The sequence below is a fragment of the Sebastes fasciatus genome, chromosome 6, assembly GCF_043250625.1.
Source record: "Sebastes fasciatus isolate fSebFas1 chromosome 6, fSebFas1.pri, whole genome shotgun sequence".
Classification (NCBI taxonomy): Eukaryota; Metazoa; Chordata; class Actinopteri; order Perciformes; family Sebastidae; genus Sebastes; species Sebastes fasciatus.
Genome location: NC_133800.1, coordinates 26,833,985 through 26,854,009, shown reverse-complemented (window position 1 = coordinate 26,854,009; position 20,025 = coordinate 26,833,985). Strand labels below are relative to the sequence as shown.

Sequence of the window (20,025 nt, the reverse complement as noted above, 5' to 3'; positions counted from 1 at the left end):
TTTGAAGCTGAAGAGTTTAAGATAATACGGAGAAGATATATTTCATTCCCTCTCCCTCCTAAGGTGAAAGAGGTGAACTTCAAAATCCTGAATGAGATTTACCCAACGAACGAATTCTTGAGACTGAGGTTTAACTTTGATGTGAATAACTGTGTATTTTGTGAAAGTGAAATTGAAAGTTTGGAACATGTGTTTTTTTTTTAATTGTGAATCAGTGAAGTTTTTCTGGAATGACATGCAGAGCTGGCTACAATCCAAGAGGACTGAGCTGTCACCATTCAGAGAGAAAACGGTCAAATTTGGTATCTTTGCTGCGAATCAGAATTTGGATTTTGTTATCAATATTTCACTATTATTAACCCTCCTGTTGTCCTCGGGTCAAATTTGACCTGTTTTCAAACTCCATCATATCATAAATATGGATTTCTTTAATCTAATTACCCAAAAATAACATGGATGGTTGCCTACTCAAAACAATATTCTGACTAAAAGTTTACATATACCAGTATGTGATAATACAACAACATTATGTTCCTCTGATAATAACTTTAGTCAAAATAATTCACAATATCTGGTTGTTTTTTTATACTAAAAAATTTGGTATAATTTCACGGAAATTAGGTTTATTAACCTTAATTTCCCCCCAAAAAGTGTAAAACTTAATAATTAGGAATGAAGTTGGCCCAAAAGGTGTAACACAGAATTGGGTGATAGTTTATACTGTATGCTTTATAAAAAGTCAAACCAGACCGGGTTCATTTTGACCCGGGAAGACAAAAGTTGCATGGTCGACGGACGGGAAGAAACAGGAGGGTTAAGTACATTTTTATACATTAATGCAGATAACTCAAAACTAAACCCTGTCTGACTATGAAGAAAGAGTTAAAACTGCTCAGTAAATCTCTTAAACTATTCTCTTTATTTGATATGTACAAATTAATTTGAGATGAGCACTGTTTGTTTTAATTTATGATATATACTATATATATATATATATATATATATATATATATATATATATATATATGTTGAGATTGAAAACTAAAACAACTCATCAGAAGATCCCAAAAATATCAAAAACTTAAACTAATGATTGAAACTACTATATAATGTTGTTTGACTCAAAACAAGATGCTGATACCCAGAATAATTAACGGCTTTTATCTTTACAAGATAAAAGCTCGACACAAGATGTTGTTGTGTTTCAAACACATGGGCCAGACGTGGCCATCGAACAGGCTGGGGGGGTCTGGCACAGTGTAGTTCCTAGAGCACTAGGAAAGTTACAAGATGTACATTTTATAAAGATATATTGGATTTAAATTTTATATAAAAAAAAACATGAAACTAAATTGTACTGCTGATATTTCCTTTATTTTGATCACAAATTGGACATTGTCATTTATCAGTCATATTATTGATCTTGTATACACTACAAAAAATATCATATACAGTTTGAAGAAGCGCTGTAAGAATTAAAGACTGAATCAAAGCATGTTTATATTTTTATGATCCACACTGTTAACTTGATTTTGGCATTGTATATATTTTTGTATATATTTACACCATATTGTCATAGACTTTATATTTACACTTTTTATATTTACACTTTTCTCACTTTTTGTTGCAACTGCTGCACAGCAATTTCCCTCAGGATGAATAAAGTTTTATCTTATCTTAAAATAAAACACCATTAAAACAAAAGATCCAAAACTAAAATAACTCATCAGAAGATCCTAAAAAATATATAAAACGAAAACTAATGATTGAAACTACGATATAATGTTGTTTGACTCAAAACAAGATGCTGATAACCAGAATAATTAACAACTTTAATCTTTAAAGTTTGTCTCCTGATGATGTGATACAGATTTTGTAGCCACATTTTCTTGTGGATTAATCTTAGTTACCGTCTTTAACAAATTTTTTCTAAACAACGAATCCTTAATTTCTCAAGGTATTTTATAAAAAATGAATTTCAGATATAAAAAATAATTGTGTTCATGTTTTATCAGTGAGTTTCATGTAAACAATAAAATAGTGTTAATTAATTTGGGATTGGAATTCATTTTACCACTTTGTCTATTTGTGTCTGTAGATTTCTCCTAAATTCACTCAAAGACAGAATTAGATAATGCCTCATTTGCATATTTAAACATAACATTTCAGAAACTTGTAATACAAAAAATAATTGGCTTAATGTCAGTAATCAACTGGGGAAGTTTCATGGTGATATCTATTAGTTAAATATTTTACCCTATTCACCTGTAGAGTCTCCCCTTAAAGAATCACACAGCTGAAACAAAGTGTTTGGTATAGTGGATACAGCAGATGTTATATTGTGGTCTGATTAAACACAAGATGCTGATAACCAGGTTAATAAGTAAACTGATTTGGAGCTGTATGAAAGTTTAAGACCTGATGATGTAATGCAGTTTAAGTATTGAGTAAATATTATTTCTGTTATAACTGTTGATTGTCTTGATTATTTCAATGAGATCTAGACAGACAGTGAAGTCAGATTAAAGTCTGAACTAACACCAACGTGTCTGAACATCACAGAGAATCTCAGTTTGACAGATTTTGATATCAGCAGTTTTAGCATCACCAGCTGATCCAATATTAAAATATGGGAAGAGTTTCTCAGTGAAAGTGTCTCTGTAAGTGTAGATGTGAGTCATGTCTTCAGGGTCGTAGAAGGACACCTCCCCGCTGTCATAGTCCAGCTGGACTCTGATCCTCTGGAGACTCTTCTTCACTCTGACTGTCTCACTAACAACATTAGTGTATTCTCCACTGCGATGCAATAAACACCAGATTCCATCTTTTCGTGTGGAATATCTCTTCTCCTTCCTGTCAACTGACTCTTTAGCCAAACCTACAAGCCAGTTAGGAAGGTCTCCCACCTCCACCTCCCAGCTGTGTTTACCTGAGCTGAAGCCCTCAGAGCCCAGAACATCTGCATACTTAGTGAATCTCTCTGCATTGTCAGGAAGCTGCTGGATTGTGTCTCCATGTCTCACACTGGTCAGATCATCAGACAGATAGAGATTGTAGGCTGCAGTGTTTGGGTCCAGAATGACAGGACTGAAGTGGACCTTGTCCTTCATCTTCTCCCAGACTCTGAAGGACAGGTTGCCCAGGTGTTTGACCACATCTATCAGCGCTCCTGAGACCAGCTGTGGATCTGACAGTGAGCACTGGACTCTGGCTCTGGTCTGAGTGGCTTTATAACTGCTGAGGAAGGGCACGTTGTGTTTCTGCAGGTCTTCTTCAACAGCAGAGATACTGTCTGACAGAGAGGAGATGTGCTCCTGAATCATCTTCATCTTTCTGCTGATAGTCTTCCCCTTCTGCTCCTCTTCCTCCCTCAGAGCTGCCAGTCTGGACTCCTCTTCCTCTTTGAGGAACTGGTGGAGCTTGTTGAACTCTGCTCTGATCTGCCTCTCTGTGGACAACAGCTGCTTCTTGGAGTGTTGAATCACTTCATCGTATGTTTTCTCTACTTGTTTGTGTTTGTCCCTCTTGTCCTGTAGAGACTCTAAGTCAGATTTCAGCTGGTCCTTCAGGTCACTGACTGCTTGTTCTATAGGAACCACCTTGTGACTCTGGTGGAGAGAAAACTCACAGACAGGACACACAGCTCTCTCTTCGTCCTTAAAGAATAGTTTAGGCTCTTCTTGATGTTTACTACACACCACCTCCACCTTCTTCTCTTCTTTTTCTGTCTCAGATGATCCAGCTTTGTGTCTCTCAGTAAACGAGTCAGACAGTTCCTTCAGTGCAAAGTTCACTCCTGGAAAATCCTTTGAGGATTTTCTTCTACAAATGGGACAGTTTTTTTTTTCAGTTTGTTCCCAGAATTTCTTCAGGCAGCTTGAACAGAAGCTGTGGTTGCAGCTCAGAGACACAGGATCTCTGAAAGTCTCTGAACACACATGGCAGTTCAGGAAACTTTCAAAAAGAGCAGTTTTTTCAGCCATTTGTCTTGGTATCTAAATTGTCTTTCAAAAGCAAGACTCACCGAGTTACTGTCCCGTCTCTTGATTGCTTCAAATAATCCAAACGTGTGTTTTCCAGCAGAGATCTCACACCCTGTGATGGCGTCTCAGCTCTGATCAACAATGTCAAAATCTACTTTCATTTACACTCACCTCTGTCACAGGGTGAATTATTATCAGGAAATGCTGCCATGTCATTATGTCACCAGCAGATGGTGTCAGGATGTCATTCAGAGTTCAACACTTTCCTCTTGATTAAGAACAATACAATTTCTTTTTAAATCTATAATCAATTTTCATAGACTAAACAAAATAAAATGCAAAATATGTATAAATAATTGTGACTTCTCCTGTTTTGTTTCACTAAATAAATAATAGAAATATTCATAAAAATGCAGAAAAACAAGGAGATGATTGTAATGTTTTAGTCTAACGAGGACTGAACATTTCAACAGGCTGACTGACACTAAACCAGTTGCATGACTTTGTTAGTTTCATCCAGTTGGACTAAATTTATAGCACTCTCTAAACCTGCACTTATACAAATTAAACTTGTTTTTTACTTTTCATTTCATTTGCTTATTCTCCGATTCATCACAAGTCAAAGTGGTCAAATGTCTGTGCAATTTATTTTGAGAGTATTTTCTAAAAACATGAGAGAAAACTCACTAAAATGACTGTTGTTTTTCACATTGTGTCACAGTAAATGTACAAATAACAATCATGATATAGAATCTACATAAAGTTTCTCAACCTGACTGTATTTGTTTTACTTTCTGGCACATTTTCTCTCTCATTCATTCCTTCATTCATTCATTCATTCATTCATTCATGAGTTTTGATGATGATGGTACAGCAGCTCAAAATAAATGCTGGCCTCTTAAGAGCTGGAAAGACTCATGTCTGAGATATAATTCAATCTGAATCATGTGTTTGAGATGATTTGACTCATTTGGTGCCTGATGAAGCAACAACAACATCAAGAGACACAGCAGTGATGCATTTCTTAGATACTCTGGACATAAAGTATGTTGACGAATACGCATTAAAAGAAAAATCTATCAGAAACTACTAAGAGGAGCTACTATTGATCAACCTGTGCAGCAAACAACAATATGCATGCAAATAAGTGACAGAAATAAAATGTTCAGTGTTCAAAATAAGCAACAAAACGTGGACTTTGTCTCCATCGTGTGGTGTTTTACGGGAAGTAAAATGTGTCCATGCAATCACACATGTTGTATACATACTGTACATTCAGTAATGTTGATGACATTATGCACATGTGAGCATGTAGTCCCTGAAAACTGCATTCAGTTGGTTACAGAATTAATCAAATGTAAAAGTGAAATCATTTCTTAAACAATGTTGTCTCTTTGGAAATGCTTATCCATCTCTGCAGCCTTCATACACTGTGTTAGCATTATACAGTCCTGCTGACTGACTCAACTGGTTTAAAGAAACACATCTTTATAGTGAACATCTTAATGCTCCTTAAGGTCAGTTTAGACAGCCATCACTACATCTCTGTGTGTACAACCCTCAGTGCTCCCTCTCTTCAGTGAGGCTGTCTAGAACAGACTGGAGTATCAACACACTGTTACGACTTCAACTAACAAAGCTGATCAACAACTGACATGATTCTGCTTGTTTGTTTGTTTTTATATGAGATTATAATAATGCAGTGAAGTTGTAGGAGGGTAAAGTTGAACCATCTTTTAAATGTGATTTCTGACTGTTTCTAATGTTGACAACACACACAGTGAGGTACAGACCAGTGTGAGAATCAAAACAACTCCATCTAAATTAAACAAGTTGCTCAATTCATTTATTCCTCACATGTTTTCAGCTATTTAGCCGTCATCAGGCTGCTATGAGGTTGTTTCTACAATCAGTTAATTGGTCATGTGGCTTTACAGAAGCAAATAGAGCGGTGCAGGGATGATGAATTAATGTAGGGCAACCTGGAAGTCAGCATCACAAAGCCGATGGGATTTTTACATTGTCAAACTTTCTGCTTTCCATCAGCAAGTGCTCCTCTATTGGAAGTTAATTTACAAACATAACTTTACACCACATAACACACCTCAAATTATTCTCTTTATTTGATATGTACAAATTAATTTGAGATGAGCACTGTTTCTTTTAATTTATGTGATATATACTGTATATATATATATATATATATATATTTATATATACAGTATATATATATTTTTCTCATTTATTATTTTTTATTTCTTGTTCCTTGACCAGTTTTACTTTTTTTTATTCTATTTGAATGTTTTTTATATATATGTTGAGATTCAAAACTAAAACAACTCATCAGAAGATCCCAAAAATATCAAAAACTTAAACTAATGATTGAAACTACTATATAATGTTGTTTGACTCAAAACAAGATGCTGATAACCAGAATAATTAACAGCTTTTATCTTTAGAAGATAAAAGCTCGACACAAGATGTTGTTGTGTTTCAAACACATGGGCCAGGCGTGGCCATCGAACAGGCTGGGGGGGTCTGGCACAGTGTAGTTCCTAGAGCACTAGGAAAGTTACAAGATGTACATTTTATAAAGATATATTGGATTTAAATTTTATATTAAAAAAAAACATGAAACTAAATTGTACTGCTGATATTTCCTTTATTTTGATCACAAACTGGACATTGTCATTTATCATTCATATTATTGATCATGTATACACTACAAAAAATATCATATACAGTTTGAAGAAGCGCTGTAAGAATTAAAGACTGAATCAAAGCATGTTTATATTTTTATGATCCACACTGTTGACTTGATTTTGGCATTGTATATATTTTTGTATATATTTACACCATATTGTCATAGACTTTATATTTACACTTTTTATATTTACACTTTTCTCACTTTTTGTTGCAACTGCTGCACAGCAATTTCCCTCAGGATGAATAAAGTTTTATCTTATCTTAAAATAAAACACCATTAAAACAAAAGATCCAAAACTAAAATAACTCATCAGAAGATCCTACAAAATATCAAAAACTAAAACTAATGATTGAAACTACGATATAATGTTGTTTGACTCAAAACAAGATGCTGATAACCAGAATAATTAACAACTTTAATCTTTAAAGTTTGTCTCCTGATGATGTGATACAGATTTTGTAGCCATATTTTCTTGTGGATTAATCTTAGTTACCGTCTTCAACACATTTTTGCTAAACAACAAATTCTTAATTTCTCAAGGTATTTCCGAAAAATGAATTTCAGATATAAGAAATTACTTCTGTGTTCATATTTTTAAAATGGGTTACATTAAACAATAAAGGAAGATGAAAACAGTTTTGCATAATTCATTTGGGACAGTAGAGACAGGACAGAGAAACAGTTTCTGTCTGAACTAACACCAACGTGTCTGAACATCACAGAGAAATCTCAGTTTGGCAGATTTTGATATCAGCAGTTTTAGCATCACCAGCCAGTCCAATAAGGAACCATGGGAAGAGTTTCTCAGTGAAAGTGTCTCTGTGATTGTAGATGTGAGTCATGTCTTCAGGGTCGTAGAAGGACACCTCCCCCCTGTCATAGTCCAGCTGGACTCTGATCCTCTGGAGACTCTTCTTCACTCTGACTGTCTCACCAACAACATCAGTGTATTTTTCACTGAAAAGACACCAGATTCCATCTTCTGGTGAAACGTCTGCCTTCTCCTTCCTGTCAGCTGACTCTTTAGCCAAACCTAAAAACCAGACAGGATGGTCTCCCACCTCCACCTCCCAGCTGTGTTTCCCTGAGCTGAAGCCCTCAGAGCCCAGAACAGTGATATAATTAGTGTTTCTCTCTGGATTGTCAGGAAGCTGCTGGATTGTGTCTCCATATCTCACACTGGTCAGATCATCAGACAGATAGAGAATGGGGTATGCAGTGTTTGGGTCCAGAATGACAGGACTGAAGTGGACCTTGTCCTTCATCTTCTCCCAGACTCTGAAGGACAGGTTGCCCAGGTGTTTGGCCACATCTATCAGCGCTCCTGAGACCAGCTGTGGATCTGACAGTGAGCACTGGACTCTGGCTCTGGTCTGAGTGGCTTTATAACTGCTGAGGAAGGGCACGTTGTGTTTCTGCAGGTCTTCTTCAACAGCAGAGATACTGTCTGACAGAGAGGAGATGTGCTCCTGAATCATCTTCATCTCTCTGCTGATAGTCTTCCCCTTCTGCTCCTCTTCCTCCCTCAGAGCTGCCAGTCTGGACTCCTCTTCCTCTTTCAGGAACTGGTGGAGCTTGTTGAACTCTGCTCTGATCTGCCTCTCTGTGAACAACAGCTGCTTCTTGGAGTGTTGAATCACTTCATCGTATGTTTTCTCTACTTGTTTGTGTTTGTCCCTCTTGTCCTGTAGAGACTCTAAGTCAGATTTCAGCTGGTCCTTCAGGTCACTGACTGCTTGTTCTACAGGAACCACCTTGTGACTCTGGTGGAGAGAAAAGTCACAGACAGGACACACAGCTCTCTCTTCATCCTTACAGAACAGTTTAGTCTCTTCTTGATGTTTACTACACACCACCTCCACCTTCTTCTCTTCTTTTTCTGTCTCAGATGATCCAGCTTTCTGTCTCTCAGCAAACAAGTCAGACAGTTCCTTCAGTGCAAAGTTCACCCAGAGATGTTCTTTAGATGATTTTCTTTTACAAATGGGACAGTTTTTGTTTTCAGCTTGTTCCCAGAATTTCTTCAGGCAGCTTGAACAGAAGCTGTGGCTGCAGCTCAGAGACACAGGATCTCTGAAAGTCTCTGAACACACATGGCAGTTCAGGTAACTTTCAAAAAGAGCTCTCTCAGCCATTTGTCTTGGTATTTAAATTGTCTTTCAAAAGCAAGACTCACCGAGTTACTGTCCCGTCTCTTGATTGCTTCAAATAATCCAAATGTGTGTTTTCCAGCAGAGATCTCACACCCTGTGATGGCGTCTCAGCTCTGATCAACAATGTCAAAATCTACTTTCATTTACACTTCCCTCTGTCACAGGATGAATTATTATCAGGAAATGCTGCCATGTCATTATGTCACCAGCAGATATTGTCAGGATGTCATTCAGAGTTCAACACTTTCCTCTTGATTAAGAACAAAACAATTTCTTTTTTTAATCTATAATCAATTTTCATAGACTAAACAAAATAAAATGCAAAATATTTATAAATAATTGTGACTTCTCCTGTTTTGTTTCACTAAATAAATAATAGAAATGTTCATAAAATGCCAAAAACAAGGAGATGATTGTAATGTTTTAGTCTAACGAGGACTGAACATTTCAACAGGCTGACTGACACTAAACCAGTTGCATGACTTTGTTAGTTTCATCCAGTTGGACTAAATAGATAGCACTCTCTAAACCTGCACTTATAGGAATTAAACTTGTTATTTATTTTTCATTTCATTTGCTTATTCTCCGATTCATCACAAGTCAAAGTGGTCAAATGTCTGTGCAATTTATTTTGAGAGTATTTTCCAAAAACATGAGAGAAAACTCACTAAAATGACTGTTGTTTTTCACATTGTGTCACAGTAAATGTGCAAATAGCAATCATGGTATAGAATCTACATAAAGTCTCTCAACCTGACTGTATTTGTTTTACTTTCTGGCACATTTCTCTCTCATTCATTCATTCATTCATTCATTCATTCATTCATTCATGAGTTTTGATGATGATGGTACAGCAGCTCAAAATAAATGCTGGCCTCTTAAGAGCTGAAAAGACTCATGTCTGAGATATAATTCAATCTGAATCATGTGTTTGAGATGATTTGACTCATTTGGTGCCTGATGAAGCAACAACAACATCAAGAGACACAGCAGTGATGCATTTCTTAGATACTCTGGACATAAAGTATGTTGACGAATACGCATTAAAAGAAAAATCTATCAGAAACTACTAAGAGGAGCTACTATTGATCAACCTGTGCAGCAAACAACAATATGCATGTAAATAAGTAACAGAAATAAAATGTTCAGTGTTCAAAATGAGCAACAAAACGTGGACTTTGTCTACATCTTGTGGCGTTTTACGGGAAGTAAAATGTGTCCATGCAATCACACATGTTGTATACATACTGTACATTCAGTAATGTTGATGACATTATGCACATGTGAGCATGTTGTCCCTGAAAACTGCATTCAGTAGGTTACAGAATTAATCAAATGTAAAAGTGAAATCATTTCTTAAACAATGTTGTCTCTTTGGAAATGCTTATCCATCTCTACAGCCTTCATACACTGTGTTAGCATCATACAGTCCTGCTGACTGACTCAACTGGTTTAAAGAAACACATCTTTATAGTGAACATCTTAATGCTCCTTAAGGTCAGTTTAGACAGCCATCACTACATCTCTGTGTGTACAACCCTCAGTGCTCCCTCTCTTCAGTGAGGCTGTCTAGAACAGACTGGAGTATCAACACACTGTTACGACTTCAACTAACAAAGCTGATCAACAACTGACATGATTCTGCTTGTTTGTTTGTTTTTTATATGAGATTATAATGATGCAGTGAAGTTGTAGGAGGGTAAAGTTGAACCATCTTTTAAATGTGATTTCTGACTGTTTCTAATGTTGACAACACACACAGTGAGGTACAGACCAGTGTGAGAATCAAAACAACTCCATCTAAATTAAACAAGTTGCACAATTCATTTATTCCTCACATGTTTTCAGCTATTTAGCCGTCATCAGGCTGCTATGAGGTTGTTTCTACAATCAGTTAATTAGTCATGTGACTTTACAGAAGCAAATATAGCGGTGCAGGGATGATGAATTAATGTAGGCCAACCTGGAAGTCAGAATCACAAAGATGATGGGATTTTTACATTGTCAAACTTTCTGCTTTCCATCAGCAAGTGCTCCTCTATTGGAAGTTAATTTACAAACATAACTTTACACCACATAACACACCTGTGTGGAACAATAGACACATTTTGTGGAGTAAAAAATCAGTGTACATAGAGGTTTGGAAATCCAAAGGGATTTGGGCTGTAGCACATTTCATGGATGACAGTGGAAACTTGTGACAGTATGAAGAGTTTTGTGAGAAGTTCTCAATCCAATGTACCGTTAAGAACTATAATAGAAAGATAAAAGCCGTACCAGCTTCCCTTAGATCAGGGGTCAGCAAGCTTTACTATCAAAAGAGCCATTTTAGGCAAAGAAAAAAAGAAAATCTGTCTGGAGCCACAAAACATTTGAGCATTGTGATGAAGGTAACACAGTTTATAGTCTAAGTATATAGCATATAAGTCTAATACAGTGAGGGCCAAAGTGCAAATGTACTACGGAGTATTAGGGCCACATTCAGGGGAAAAAATCAGAGATTTCCAGAATAAAGTCATAATATTACGAGAAAAAAAGTCGTAATATTACGAGAATTGAGTCAACTTTACAAGAAAAAAATTGTATTATTACGAGAATAAAGTTAGAACTTCATAAGAAAAAAATAAAATATCACGTAAAATTACTAATTTATAATAATATGATTTTATTCTCATAATATTACGACTTTCTTTTCTCGTAAACTTCTGACTTTATTCTCACATTACAACTTTGTTTCTCGTAAATGTATGACTTTATTTTCATAATATTACAACTTTATTCTCGTAATATTATGACTTTATTCTCGAAATCTCAGATTAATTTTTTTTCCTCAATGTGGCCCTAATACTCTGTCATACCGTCGTACATTAGACCTACAACAATGATACATAAAAAATGAAAATGTAAACAAAAAACAGTTATTAATTTCCATGTTTAAAAATCCACAGGGAGCCACTGGAGAGGAGCTAAAGAGCCTCAAGTGGCTCCGGAGCCGCAGGTTGCAGACCCCTGCCTTAGATCAATGGTGATAGAAGACATCTTGTATTCAAATATCTCCCCTAGTCTAAGACAGCTCTGTGTAGAAGGAATTGATTTGTGTGACAGCAAGATTACCAACAAAGTTATTAGGAATATTCTGTTAAGAGAATACTTCCCTAACCCAGTCAGGAGAAATTATGTTTTCAAGGAATTTGAAGCTGAAGAGTTTAAGATAATACGGAGAAGATATATTTCATTCCCTCTCCCTCCTAAGGTGAAAGAGGTGAACTTCAAAATCCTGAATGAGATTTACCCAACGAACGAATTCTTAAGACTGATGTTTAACTTTGATTTGAATAACTGTGTATTTTATAAAAGTGAAATTGAAAGTTTGGAACATGTGGGTTTTTTTTTTATTGTGAATCAGTGAAGTTTTTCTGGAATGACATGCAGAGCTGGCTACAATCCAAGGTGACTGAGCTGTCACCATTGAGAGAGAAAATGGTCAAATTTGGTATCTTTGCTGCGAATCCTAATTTGGATTTTGTTATCAATATTTCACTTTTATTAACCCTCCTGTTGTCCTCGGGTCAAATTTGACCTGTTTTCAAACTTCATTATATCATAAATATGGATTTCTTTAATCTAATTACCCAAAAATAACATGGATGGTTGCCTACTCAAAACAATATTCTGACTAAAAGTTTACATATACCAGTATGTGATAAAACATCGACATTATGTTCCTCTGATAATAACTTTAGTCAAAATAATTCACAATATCTGGTTGTTTTTTTATACTAAATAATTTGGTATAATTTCACGGAAATTAGGTTTATTAACCTTAATTTCCCCCCAAAAAGTGTAAAACTTAATAATTAGGAATGAAGTTGGCCAAAAAGGTGAAACACAGAATTGGTTGATAGTTTATACTGTATGCTTTATAAAAAGTCAAACCAGACCGGGTTCATTTTGACCCGGGAAGACAAAAGTTGCATGGTCGACGGACGGGAAGAAACAGGGTTAAGTACATTTTTATACATTAATGTAGATAACTCAAAACTAAACCCTGTCTGACCAGTATGAAGAATGAGTTAAAACTGCTAAGTAAATCTTTGTCGATTATGACTGACTAAAAAACTTGCTAAATTATTCTCTTTATTTGATATGTACAAATTAATTTGAGATGAGCACTGTTTCTTTTAATTTATGTGATATATACTGTATATATATGTATATATATATATACATATATATACAGTATATATTTTTTCTTTTTTCATTCATTTATTATCTTTTATTTCTTGTTCCTTGACCAGTTTTACTTTATTTTTATTCCATTTGAATGTTATTTTTGATATATGTTGAGATCCAAAACTAAAACGACTCATCAGAAGATCCCAAAAATATCAAAAACTTAAACTAATGATTGAAACTACTATATAATGTTGTTTGACTCAAAACAAGATGCTGATAACCAGAATAATTAACAGCTTTTATCTTTACAAGATAAAAGCTCGACACAAGATGTTGTTGTGTTTCAAACACATGGGCCAGATGTGGCCATCGAACAGGCTGGGCGGGTCTGGCACAGTGTAGTTCCTAGAGCACTAGCAAAGTTACAAGATGTACATTTTATAAAGATATATTGGATTTAAATTTTATATAAATAAAAACATGAAACTAACTTTTAGTTCTGATATTTCCTTTATTTTGATCACAAACTGGACATTGTCATTTATCAGTCATATTATTGATCATGTATACACTACAAAAAATATCATATACAGTTTGAAGAAGCGCTGTAAGAATTAAAGACTGAATCAAAGCATGTTTATATTTTTATGATCCATACTGTTTACTTGATTTTGGCATTGTATATATTTTGGACTTACACCTTATTGTTAGACTTTATATTTACACTGTATATATTTACACTTTTCTCAATTTTTGTTGCAACTGCTGCACAGCAATTTCCCTCAGGATGAATAAAGTTTTATCTTATCTTAAAATAAAACACCATTAAAACAAGAGATCCAAAATTAAAATAACTCATCAGATGATCCCAAAAATATAAAAAACTAAAACTAATGATTGAAACTACGATATAATGTTCTTTGACTCAAAACAAGATGCTGATAACCAGAATAATTAACAGCTTTTATCTTTAAAGTTCGTCTCCTGATGATGTGATACAGATTTTGCAGCCACATTTTCTTGTGGATTAATCTTAGTTACTGTCTTTAACACATTTTTTCTAAAAACAAATCCTTAATTTCTCAAGGTATTTTCAAAAATGAATTTCAGATATAACAAATAATTGGGTTCATGTTTTTACAGTGAGTTGCATGAAAACAATAAAATAAAATTTATTAATTTGGGATTGGAATTAATTTTACTACTTTGTCTATTTGTGTCTGTAGATTTCTCCTAAATTCACCCAAAGTTATATTTAGATAATGCCTCATTTGCATAATTAAACATAACATTTCAGAAACTTATAATACAAAAAATAATTGTCTTAATGTCAGTAATCAACTGGGGAAGTTTCATGGTGATATCTATTAGTTAAATATTTTACCCTATTCACCTGTAGAGTCTCCCCTTAAAGAATCACACAGCTGAAACAAAGTGTTTGGTATAGTGGATACAGTAGATGTTATATTGTGGTCTGATTAAACACAAGATGATGATAACCAGGTTAATAAGTAAACTGATTTGGAGCTGTATGAAAGTTTAAGACCTGATGATGTAATGCAGTTTAAGTATTGAGTAAATATTATTTCTGTTATAACTGTTGATTGTCTTGATTATATTAATGAGATCTAGACAGACAGTGAAGTCAGATTAAAGTCTGAACTAACACCAACGTGTCTGAACATCACAGAGAATCTCAGTTTGACAGATTTTGACATCAGCAGTTTTAACATCACCAGCCGCTCCAATACTGAAATATGGGAAGAGTTTCTCAGTGAAAGTGTCTCTGTGAGTGTAGATGCGAGTCATGTCTTCAGGGTCGTAGAAGGACACCTCCCCCCTGTCATAGTCCAGCTGGACTCTGATCCTCTGGAGACTCTTCTTCACTCCGACTGTCTCACCAACAACATCAGTGTATTTTCCACTGCGATGAGTTAAACTCCAGATTCCATATTCTGGTGAGGCATATATCTCTCCCTTCCTGTCAACAGACTCTTTAGCCAAACCTACATTCCAGTGAGGATGGTCTCCCACCTCCACCTCCCAGCTGTGTTTCCCTGAGCTGAAGCTCTCAGAGCCCAGAACAGTGGCATACTTAGTGAATCTCTCTGGATTGTCAGGAAGCTGCTGGATTGTGTCTCCATGTCTCACACTGGTCAGATCATCAGACAGATAGAGAATGGGGTACGCAGTGTTTGGGTCCAGAATGACAGGACTGAAGTGGACCTTGTCCTTCATCTTCTCCCAGACTCTGAAGGACAGGTTGCCCAGGTGTTTGACCACATCTATCAGCGCTCCTGAGACCAGCTGTGGATCTGACAGTGAGCACTGGACTCTGGCTCTGGTCTGAGTGGCTTTATAACTGCTGAGGAAGGGCACGTTGTGTTTCTGCAGGTCTTCTTCAACAGCAGAGATACTGTCTGACAGAGAGGAGATGTGCTCCTGAATCATCTTCATCTCTCTGCTGATAGTCTTCCCCTTCTGCTCCTCTTCCTCCCTCAGAGCTGCCAGTCTGGACTCCTCTTCCTCTTTCAGGAACTGGTGGAGCTTGTTGAACTCTGCTCTGATCTGCCTCTCTGTGGACAACAGCTGCTTCTTGGAGTGTTGAATCACTTCATGGTATGTTTTCTCTACTTGTTTGTTTTTGTCCCTCTTGTCCTGTAGAGACTCTAAGTCAGATTTCAGCTGGTCCTTCAGGTCACTGACTGCTTGTTCTACAGGAACCACCTTTTGACTCTGGTGGAGCGAAAACTCACAGACAGGACACACAGCTCTCTCTTCATCCTTACAGAACAGTTTAGTCTCTTCTTGATGTTTATCACACACCACCTCCACCTTCTTCTCTTCTTTTTCTGTCTCAGATGATCCAGCTTTCTGTCCCCCAGCAAACGAGTCAGCCAGTTCCTTCAGAGCAAAGCTCACCCAGATATTATTTTTAGATGATTTTCTTTTACAAATGGGACAGTTTTTGTTTTCAGCTTGTTCCCAGGATTTCTTCAGGCAGCTTGAACAGAAGCTGTGGCTGCAGCTCAGAGACACAGGATCTCTGAAAGTCTCTGAACACACATGGCAGTTCAGGAAACTTTCAAAAAGAGCGGTTCTCTCAGCCATTTGTCTTGGTATCTAAATTGTCTTTCAAAAGCAAGACTCACCGAGTTACTGTCCCGTCTCTTGATTGCGTCAAATAATCCAAACGTGTGTTTTCCAGCAGATATATCACACCCAGCGTCAGCGTTAGGGGCGGGCCATATGGGCCCAGGCCCGTCCAAAAAGGTCACTGTGCCTCCTCAGCTGAATTCTCTCTTGACAAAAAACTAAACTGAAATAACAGCTAAGCTATTAGTAAAAATTAATTAATTCAGTTTGGTAATGGAAGGACTTAACACTGCAATGCAAAATAAAGCACAAAACAGTGATAGTTTTGCATTTAAGAAACAACTATGTACTTGGGCTTGATTACATAGTTTTCTATTGGAGTGTCCTAACTGGCTGTGAGCAACACGGCGCTGCACAGCGCGGCGTGACGTTTTGTCTGAACTGCTATCGGATATACGGTTCCTATTTTTTCCTGTCACTCATATTGAGAGGAACGGCTGATTAGTTTACAATGAGCCGAGAAAACCGGGTCAGTTGTCCTGGATGTAAATGAAAATATGAACTTGATTACTGACACTTTCAGCACAGGCATTGACGCTCACAGTTATATGTAATAAAGTTCACTAGTGAAACTTTATTACGAGCTACCTGTCAAAAAACACAACAGCAACCTCACTAATGGTTCAAATAAAACACGAACACACAGCGCAAAGAGACAACTATGGAAACTCTGGGAAATATGAGCCGTCACTACAATATATCAGTAAGAAGCCTCGTTTTGATCCGCTCCGTTTGAGTGTTTTTTTTTTTTTTTCTTTTTCAATCTAGCTCAATAGAAAAAAATGAGAGAAAGTAGACCTACAAACCTGGTGCATTAAAGCACAATTAGGACCAAGAGAGTAAAAAGCATCCTGTGCTCCTCTCACATCTTACTTTTTTCTACCTGTTTGGATTATTCTGTTCAGTATCATGGAATAAAACAATGGACTAATGTTACACTACAGCAGGCTGAGCAGGGACAACAACTGCTGAGTGAAACATCCACATTTAGTCTTTATTAATTTAAATTATAGTTATGAAGAAATCAGTCAGACTGTTAGATTAATGTGTTGTTTAACCCCCTGTTTACTTTATCTCGGCACTTGCGTGTGTGCACATTTTGACCCTGGCAATAGCAAGACGCAGGGCGTGCCAGGGCGTGCCTGAGGAGTTATCTGTAGCCTACAGTACCTCCTCATTTCAAAACAGAAACCAAGATAACGTGGCAGCTGGCTGGAGAAGATCACTAGATAACAACCTACTCACTCTTGGCTATATCGTATGTTATTTCCAGTAAATATCAAAAATAAAACGTGTGTTTTCTGATGAAAACAACATGTTTTTACAGTAAGTTGCATTAAAACAATAAAAGAATATTAATTAATTTGGGGAAAACTGGGGAAGTTTCATGGGATATTTATGAGTTAAATATTTTACCCTATTCACCTGTAGAGTCTCCCCTTAAAGAATCACACAGCTGTAAATAAAATGTTTACAGCTGTGAAGGAGCTGGGAAGAGTTTCTCAGTGAAAGTGTCTCTGTGAGTGTAGATGTGAGTCATGTCTTCAGGGTCGTAGAAGGACACCTCCCCCCTGTCATAGTCCAGCTGGACTCTGATCCTCTGGATCTCTTCACTCTGAATGTCTCACTAAGACCATCAGTGTATTTTCCACTAAGATGAATTTAACACCAGATTCCATCTTTTGGTGAGGCAGATCTCTCTCCCTTCCTGTCAGCTGACTCTTTAGCCAAACCTACAAACCAGTTAGGATGGTCTCCCACCTCCACCTCCCAGCTGTGTTTCCCTGAGCTGAAGCCCTCAGAGCCCAGAACAATGTGATAATTAGTGAATCTCTCTGGATTGTCAGGAAGCTGCTGCCTTGTGTCTCCACGTCTCACACTGGTCAGATCATCAGACAGATAGAGCCAGCGGCTTGCAGTGTTTGGGTCCAGAATGACAGGACTGAAGTGGACTTTATGATAATCACATGCAGTTTGGGGCAAGTCATAGTCAAGTCATCACACTGACACACTGACAGCTGTTGTTGCCTGTTGGGCTGCAGTTTGCCATGTTATGATTTGAGCATATTTTTTATGCTAAATGCAGTACCTGTGAGGGTTTCTGGACAATATTTGTCATTATTTTGTGTTGTTAATTGATTTCCAATAATAAATATATACATACATTTGAATAAAGCAGCATTTTTGCCCACTCCCATGTTGATAAGAGTATTAAAGACTTGACAAATCTCCCTTTAACGTACATTTTGAACGGATAAAAAATTTGATTAATTTGCGATTAATCGTGATTAACTATTTTAATTGATTAACAACCCTAGTTTTAATATCTTTTTTACTTTATATATTTTCATTGCAAAACCCCTCAAAACTACTGTAAATCCTAAAAACTAAGTAATGTATCTGTTCTTACTTAAGGTATGTAAGATTGTGCCAGATCATAATCATATATAACCTAGTTACAGTATTTCTTTTCAGGGATAATCAGGTAATAATGATGCATGAAGAAACAACCAACAACATTAAAGTTGATTTACTTCACAGCACTTTATATGCACAGTTTTTTGTTTTTTTTAACGTTTAAGTTTTACTCACAAACAGACAGTTGGTGGAAATAAACTGACTTCTGTTGAACATGCTGGGCAGCCTGCAGGGAAAGGTGCAGGCTTTGTTGCCCCCTTGTGGAGAAAAAGAAAGGGAATTTATGTCCACACACAACTGTAACTGAATGTGTGAAGGCCCATCTGTGAAAATGTACTGTACTGTTTATGAATGTAAAATGTGTAAAATGCAATATGAAAGCCGTCAGGCATCCCATATCTGAAAAAAGCCGAAAAGCAAGAAGGTATAAGTCCTACTGGAAAATGGAGAGGAATCAGAATTTGTTTTGTTGTTTGTTTAAGTCATCAATTAGATGACTACTTTGTCCATGCACACTGAATATCACACTTTTCAGTAACTATAATGCATCTGCTTCATCACAAATTCAACATCAACTTTCACCACTGGAAGTCAACAAAAACAAGATTCTCTAAGGAGACACTACAGGTGGATAAGGCAAAAAAATTGACTGATAGATATCAACATGAAACTTCCAAAGTTGATTACTTACATTAACACAATTATTTTTTGTAATACAAGTTTTCTGAAAATGCATGTTTACATATGCAAACCAGGCATTATCTTACTAAATATGTGATAATTTAAATACATTTCCAGAACAGAAATGTGAACATTGGATAAAAACTGTCTCAAAATTCTTGTTTCATTTTTTTTGACACATTGTAGTCAAATGTTTTTACAGAGGGGATGTTGGATATCTCTTTTCATCGCTCCATAAATCAGAAAATACTGTCAAGAGTAATAAAAAAAACAAAACAATTTTCGCCATGTCTATATGAATAAAATGTTCTATAAATCAGGCTGTGAATGATAAATGAACAAACCCCTCTGTAAAAACCTTCAGAATATAGATAGGAATGAAACTAGAAAGTTTGGTGAATGTAAGTGCTACTGAAGTAGAGATTTCTGTCTCTGAATCTGAGAAAGTACTAATTTTGAGAAAACTGCCTTTAAAGATATGGATTGTTAAATTCCATACAATTTGTAAGAAACTATAAGTGAATAGGGTAAATATCTTTAACTAATAGATATTAAATGAATAATGCTGTAGCGTTATTGCATAGAGCATATTGATAATCAATCATTAATTAATATCAAAATATATATCTCTAATAAATAACTCAAATTTATTAATCATAAACCCATGAATTGTAATAAAAGGTGAAGGAGAGTGGTGAAACTCAGCTTCAAATATCACACACAATTAGTTTTAATATCAGAATTTATCCAG

General features: G+C 36.1%; 3 protein-coding genes across 4 annotated transcripts; all 3 read right to left on the bottom strand.

The window, feature by feature from the left end:
• Positions 1-1,355: 1,355 nt before the first annotated feature.
• On the bottom strand, positions 1,356-4,135 carry LOC141769612 (nuclear factor 7, brain-like). 2 transcript variants are annotated; one of them, XM_074638856.1, is made up of 2 exons: positions 2,148-4,135; positions 1,356-2,105 (listed from the first exon to the last, which is right to left on the bottom strand). In XM_074638856.1, exon 1 carries the CDS (start codon positions 3,981-3,983, stop codon positions 2,535-2,537), a length of 1,449 nt encoding a protein of 482 aa, XP_074494957.1. In that variant the 5' UTR covers positions 3,984-4,135; the 3' UTR covers positions 1,356-2,105; positions 2,148-2,534. The 2 variants fall into 2 exon arrangements, with proteins under 2 accessions (XP_074494957.1, XP_074494958.1); XM_074638857.1 differs by having other exon boundaries at positions 1,832-2,092; positions 2,139-4,135.
• Positions 4,136-7,324: 3,189 nt separating this feature from the next.
• On the bottom strand, positions 7,325-8,825 carry LOC141769625 (zinc-binding protein A33-like). Its single transcript, XM_074638870.1, has one exon. The coding sequence runs from the start codon at positions 8,823-8,825 to the stop codon at positions 7,407-7,409; it is 1,419 nt and encodes a 472-aa protein (XP_074494971.1). The 3' UTR covers positions 7,325-7,406.
• Positions 8,826-14,681: 5,856 nt separating this feature from the next.
• LOC141770104 (zinc-binding protein A33-like) lies at positions 14,682-16,161 on the bottom strand. Its single transcript, XM_074639767.1, has one exon. It carries the CDS (start codon positions 16,128-16,130, stop codon positions 14,682-14,684), a length of 1,449 nt encoding a protein of 482 aa, XP_074495868.1. The 5' UTR covers positions 16,131-16,161.
• Positions 16,162-20,025: the final 3,864 nt, after the last annotated feature.

Bases quoted from the DNA above. Each gene is read 5' to 3' on its own strand.
- LOC141769612 (XM_074638856.1), bottom strand. From the start codon at position 3,983: ATGGCTGAAAAAACTGCTCTTTTTGAAAGTTTCCTGAACTGCCATGTG.
- LOC141769625 (XM_074638870.1), bottom strand. From the start codon at position 8,825: ATGGCTGAGAGAGCTCTTTTTGAAAGTTACCTGAACTGCCATGTGTGT.
- LOC141770104 (XM_074639767.1), bottom strand. From the start codon at position 16,130: ATGGCTGAGAGAACCGCTCTTTTTGAAAGTTTCCTGAACTGCCATGTG.